At 44.4% G+C, this 6402-nt stretch overlaps 1 protein-coding gene across 1 annotated transcript; it reads left to right on the top strand.

Annotated features, from left to right (window-relative positions):
- Positions 1-633: 633 nt before the first annotated feature.
- Positions 634-5930, top strand: LOC311116281 (suppressor of cytokine signaling 1-like). The gene is made up of 3 exons (XM_084191384.1): positions 634-973; positions 3135-3601; positions 4610-5930. Exons 2-3 carry the CDS (start codon positions 3191-3193, stop codon positions 4982-4984), a joined length of 786 nt encoding a protein of 261 aa, XP_084047510.1. The 5' UTR covers positions 634-973; positions 3135-3190; the 3' UTR covers positions 4985-5930.
- Positions 5931-6402: the final 472 nt, after the last annotated feature.

The following is a 6402-nucleotide window of genomic DNA, read 5'->3' as shown; positions in this document are numbered from 1 at the left end:
ACTTGAATGGAAGCGAAACTATGCAGATGGGGGTTCAGTTGTAGAGTGTAATGTTTACTGTTAATATTATTTATTATCTACTTCACTTGCTTTGGCAATGTTAACGTACGTGTCCCATGCCAATAAAGCCCTTCAATTGAAATTGAAATTGAAATTGAATTGAGAGAGAGAGAGAGAGAGAGAGAGAGAGAGAGAGAGAGAGAGAGAGCAGGCTGAAAGGATGATTAGATGAAGAGAGGGGAAAGAGACAGACAGACGTAGGTGGTTCCACCGTATGAATTGTGTCAGACGTGATGTGATGCCAATGTGTAGTAGTTGAAAGTTAGATGTCTGGTGTTGAACTTCCATTTAGGTTGTGTCTTTCTTGTTATTAAAGTCAATTAAAGCCCTTAAAAATGAATTATAATATAATAATAATATGCCATTTAGCAGACGCTTTTATCCAAAGCGACTTACAGTCATGCGTGCATACATTTTTGTGTATGGGTGGTCCCGGGGAATCGAACCCACTACCCTGGCGTTACAAGCGCCGTGCTCTACCAACTAGTGGACAGGGGAGGTACTGCGCTACGCCACATCACGGTTAGCAGGAAGGATTTCTTATAAACGGCTGTTTAAAACGAAAGTGGAACCGAGGTTTTACTGGAATCGCTAGTAGGTGGAGCGAGGTAGGTATCGGCTCCGGTCTGAACGTTTATTTAGCTCCTTATCAAACACCAGCCGACAGATGATCAAACCAACACGGAGAGAGAGAGAGAGAGAGAGAGAGGGCGTGAAAAAAATGTGGATATACTTTAACCGAATCACCAATTCTATACAAATCGGATGACCGACCGCGCCTTCTCTTGACTATTCTGGAAGTGTATTGGTGATCACGAACCAGGAGGAATACCGCTGGGATTCTGGCTAAAAACGGATTCAGCTAAGGAAAAGTGCCTCAGAAAAAACTGCATTGCACTCGTTTTGCAAAACGGTAAGAATATTTGAACATTGTAGCCTATTATGGATTTGTAAAAAAAAAAAGTGCATATTTGTGTTTTTTTCCCCGCCCGTTTCGTCAAATAGATTTTAGTTTTGCAACATTGATTATTATTGTGCAATGAAATTGTCCCGTAATAAAGCAGCCTGACAATGCATCATTTTGACATGATAATTACATAGTCATAAAATACTTTTTTTTTGCCCAGACAACAGTCAACATGACAAGCAGTATAATATATTCATTAAAAATATGATTCCCGTTTTGCTTTCTAGCGGTCAGGTTGTGCGGTTAGTTGACTGTGGGGGGCACTCAGCAGGGAGAGTGAATCGTCTATTATTATAGGGGACAGGATTCAAGTCCTTGAGTGGGCCAGGGCCAGTGAAACAGTTAAGTGCCATTTAACTACAGTACATTGAACAGCTTTAGGAGTTGTGATCCAGGCTGGGATGGGGATAGCTATGATGGGGAATGATTATAATCCAGGCTTGTTCTCTCAGCAACAATTCTCACTTTTTCAGGTTTGGACTTTTTTTTGCCACAACATCAGTGGGCCTACCGGTTGGTTACACACCTCAGCTAGGGTTGTTTGGGCTTGGCCTAGTCAGCAACACAGCCCCGGTCCTTATGAGCAGACAGGCAGGCAGGCAGACAGACAGACAGACAGGCAGAAAGGCAGACAGACAGGGAGGCAGGCTGACAGACAGACAGGGAGACAGACAGGCAGACAGACAGGGAGGCAGGCTGACAGACAGACAGACAGACAGACAGGCAGACAGACAGGGAGGCAGGCTGACAGACAGACAGGGAGTGAGGGAGGCAGGCAGGCAGGCAGACAGACAAGTAGGCAGACAGACAGGCAAGAAGGCAGACAGACAGGGAGGCAGGCTGACAAGCAGGCAGACAGACAGGGAGGCAGCTGTAACGTTATGATCTTGTCGTTGACGTCTGATCAGTTGTCACAGCACTGTGTAAACTCAGTACAACAACTAGGCTACTGATGTAAAAAGGGCTTTATGAAATACATTTGGTAACTTAACTTTAAACATCATTAGTTTATTGGACAAAACTAAAATGACGTGGAAACGGCAGAGAGGCATTTTCTAAAGACTTTCTTTATTTCAACAAATGATGGAAAACTGTGTTTTTCCAATAAAATGACTTTCAAGGATGCCCGGAATTGCTTCCGCCTTGCTTTCCTGGTTGGCTGGCAAGTTTCACCGTTTTACCGGAGTGCAAGTTTCACCGTGGCGATACGTTGGCACATGAGAATTATTAGAATACGGCAAATATTAGTCAAATGATTGCGATCTATCCATGCTATCCATGTTAAGGAGCGCGGTTTTAGGCGGGTCATGTTTCGGAGGAAGCATGACTTGACCTTCACCTCTCCCGAGCCCGTTGGTCGGAGGAAGCATGACTTGCCCTTCGCCTCTCCCGAGCCCTTTGGGGCGTTGCAGCGATGAGACCAGATCGTAATTGGATATGACGAAAAAGGGGGGGGGGTAAAATACACTTAAAAAATATATATATCATAATAATAATAATTGGTGTGACCTCATTATGTCCAGCAGTTTTTATTGATGCAAGATAGTTAAAGGTGCAATATGCAGAAATCGCTCCGCCATTTTACTAGTTGCTGAAATTCTAATAGTTTGCCTATTATCAGTTTATATGTGACAAAACAAGCAGTCATTGCACCATCTAAACCTCTGTGAAATATATTTTCCATAACAGTAAATGTAGCATTTTCAGCAGTTTTAAGCTGGTGGACAAAACCAAAAAGTACAAGATGTAAAAAAACTAAACTTCACAACGGGAAGCATAGAAATAGCGCACATAGAACAGATCTACCGCTTCTTAGACTTGCTTTCAATGAGAATGACAGATCTACAATTCACATTTCTTACGTATTGCAGCTTTAAATGGAAACGCAACCATAGCAGGCAATTGTCACGTCTATTTTCTACGCAAATAAAAACAAAATCACTGGACAAGTTTAATGGAAACATAGCTACCTTCATAAGTAGTGGTCGTAGTCATCTAATGGTCTCCCTCTCTCCCTCCATCTCTCCCCCACCCCACTTTCTTCCCCTCCCTCCCTCCCTCCCTCTCTCCCCCACCCCACTTTCTTCCCCCTACCTCCCTCCCTCAGGATGCCAGGGTACTGTGTAGCGATGGGAGAGGGTTGGGACCGCTCTCCCCTGTAGGATGGTCGCTCATAGCACTTTGGAAGAACAAGACACAACAACAACAACAACAACAACAACAACAACACCTTCATCATCACCACCATCACCTCCTAGATCCAGGGACACCTCCACCCTCCTCTCGACTCCGCACTCCGACCACCACGCAACCTCACCACCATCATCATCCTCATCCTCATCATCATCAGTCCACCACTCCTCCCAGTCACACCGTCAGCAGCCATCCAACCAGTGTGTGGCAACCCCAATCCCATCACCAGACCAGTTAGACCACCAGCCCCTCCCCACCCGGGTCCCAGTCTCCACCCACTTTCCTCTGTTCCGCTGCCAGGGAGACTTCCTGTTAATCACCCGGACGGCCTCCATGTTGGAGCGCTCCGGCTTCTACTGGGGCCCCCTAGGAGTGGTGGAGGTAATTAAAACAATACATATATCTATTTTATCTATCACCCCTTTCAGAGCCTGGTTCCTCTCGAGGTTTCTTCCTAGGGTTCCTGCCTTTCTAAAGGAGTTTTTCCCTAGCCACCGTGCTTCTACATCTGCATCGCTTGCTGTTTGGGTTTTTTTTTTAGGCTGGGTTTCTGTATAAGCACTTTGTGACATCTGCTGTTGTAAAAAAGAGCATTATTAAAATACATTTGATTGATTGATAAAATGTTATTTATATAACCTTTTCACAACAATAATAGTCAGAAATTGCCTGAGAGGAACGGAACAGAGAGACGGCTGTCATTAAACGATTAAAAGTGCACATACAGATTTCAATACAACTAGATTATATGAAGTTAAAGGAGAAGTTCTTTTTTTTTTTTTTACAACCAAAAACTCTATTTTTTTGATGTAAACGGCCATGTTATAGAAGGATCCAGACACCTTTTTTTTTTGTTGGTGATTTCACATATTTTTTGAGAAACTCATCCCAAACTGCAAATCACTGCCCTCATCCTCGCTGTGTAGTCTCTATTGGGGGACCTTAAAAAAAAACATTAGCTCCAGAATCACCCAAATATTGTCCTTTTAGAAACGGCAAAGCTCTCAGTAATAGTGACGCAGGTCGTTAGATGTTGTACAAATTAAATTGTGTCCGTTATTGTCCATTCTGTTTGAGACTTGGACCATTTACATCAACAATTTAGATTTGGTTGTAAAAAAAAAAAAAAGACTTCTCCTTTGAACCTGAAGTATTCAACCTATTTGGGCCTTAGAACTTGACATATTTTCAACAGGAATTATTAATTTATTACATAACATTATATTTTTAAGTGTTTTAATTATTTCTAAATGTTACTGTTATCATCTGGGATCAAATGAACATCTTGTTTAATTGCATGTATTATTTCGAACTTAAATGAAACTCAATGAAATTCATTATTTATTGATTTGATATTTATTCTGTGTCCTCTGTTGTCCCCCCCCCCAGGCTCACAGCCGACTGAAGGACGTTGCCACGGGAACATTCTTGATCCGGGACAGTCGCAAGAAGGACGTCTTCTTCACGTTGTCCTACCGCGCGGCCAGCGGCCCCGTCAGCGTACGAATCATCTTAAAGGAACAGCACTTCAGCCTGGAAGGAAGTGAGCACTCCTTCCCCTGCCTCTTCGTCCTGCTGGAACATTACATCAATTCCTCGAAGAAAAGCCTGAGCGTTCCGTACAGGAAACAGCGCCCCACGCTCCAGGACCTGTGCAGGAAACGGGTCGTGGAGTCGTGCGGCGGCGAGGTGGAGCGGGTCGAGAGGGTCCCCGTCAACCAAGTCCTGAAATACTTCCTGTTAGAGTTCCCATACAGGATATGATGTCACAGGGGACGCCGTTGAGGCGGGACTTGGCTAACGGAGTTTCAGGACTAAAAACGACTTGCATCGGGTTGGTACTGAAGGGTTTTGGGTTGGTTGCGTTGGAACTAGAGACCGGGTCGTGGTTAGAAACACGGTCCTATTCTCTACACAGTGCACTACGTTTGGTCAGGGTCAGAGGTCATAGTGAGCCATGTCACAGTTGGTCTCGGTTGGGTTTATCCGGTCGGTCCCTGGAGGATTTTAAGGACCGTACGTGGACCACAACGACCGGTTATGGAGTGGCTGCATTAAAGAACCACTGGGGCGGTTGCGTTACGGTCAAGGCCGCTGACCGTGTGAGGTGGACAGTATGGTGGAGGTTAGGGTTAGTGGACCGGTTCTGCCATTCTAGGCAGGGCCGGGTTCGCTGTAGCAGAAGAACTGAGCCACAACAACAATACTTTACCGGCAATGTTTACAATGTTGTTTACAATGTTTACAGTCTTTACAATGTTCACAAAGACCAGGAATGTTTACGCTACACAATATCACAGTACTGTATGTATAACTGCGTACTCTCTGGTACTAACAGGTATAACTGTGTACTCTCTGGTACTAACAGGTATAACTGTGTACTCTCTGGTACTAACAGGTATAACTGTGTACTCGCTGGTACTAACAGGTATAACTGTGTACTCTCTGGTACTAACAGGTATAACTGTGTACTCTCTGGTACTAACAGGTATAACTGCGTACTCTCTGGTACTAACAGGTATAACTGTGTACTCTCTGGTACTAACAGGTATAACTGTGTACTCTCTGGTACTAACAGGTATAACTGCGTACTCTCTGGTACTAACAGGTATAACTGTGTACTATGTAGTACTAGATTCATATCTGCTGTGCAGACGCTCTCCTCTTGGAGTGTTTTAATGGATAATAAATGTGACGTGTGTATATTTCAGCCTCGTCTTCCTGTCGGTCTGTGCGTTGCTGTAAGACAATGGGAGTGACCTGAAGCCCAGAACAGATCTAGAGCCAGCTAGGTTACAAAGCAGGAAGTTACCTACACGTAACAGTTAAGCACAACCAGAGGGAGGTCAACTCACAGCTCTAGAGTGTGTGTGTGTGTGTGTGTGTGTGTGTGTGTGTGTGTGTGTGTGTGTGTGTCACTAAACTGATCTGACTCATAGCGGTAGTTATTCATCAGTCACACAGACAGACAAAGTGTGTGTGAGGTTGCTGTGACAACGCTGGGTACAGTAGGTAACTGCGGTGACGCATCAAGGAGCCAGGTGGGCTGAGCTATGATAGTAAACGCTGTGTGTGGTGTGTAGTGTGTGTGTGTAGTGTGTGTGTAGTGTGGTCTCGGTCTATTACCAGAAGTGGAGGGAAGTGAAGAATAGAGGTCTGTCAGTAAAATATGTTTCTGTCAG

Source organism: Coregonus lavaretus (genome assembly GCF_964263955.1).
Source record: "Coregonus lavaretus genome assembly, contig: HAP1_SCAFFOLD_439, whole genome shotgun sequence".
NCBI lineage: Eukaryota > Metazoa > Chordata > Actinopteri > Salmoniformes > Salmonidae > Coregonus > Coregonus lavaretus.
The sequence above is the reverse complement of the archived record's forward strand: the minus strand, read 5'-3'. Positions and strand labels throughout refer to the sequence as shown.

Bases quoted from the DNA above. Each gene is read 5' to 3' on its own strand.
- LOC311116281 (XM_084191384.1), top strand. From the start codon at position 3,191: ATGGTCGCTCATAGCACTTTGGAAGAACAAGACACAACAACAACAACA. The intron at 3,602-4,609 runs GTAATTAAAACA...CCCCCCCCCCAG, and splicing joins GCCCCCTAGGAGTGGTGGAG to GCTCACAGCCGACTGAAGGA.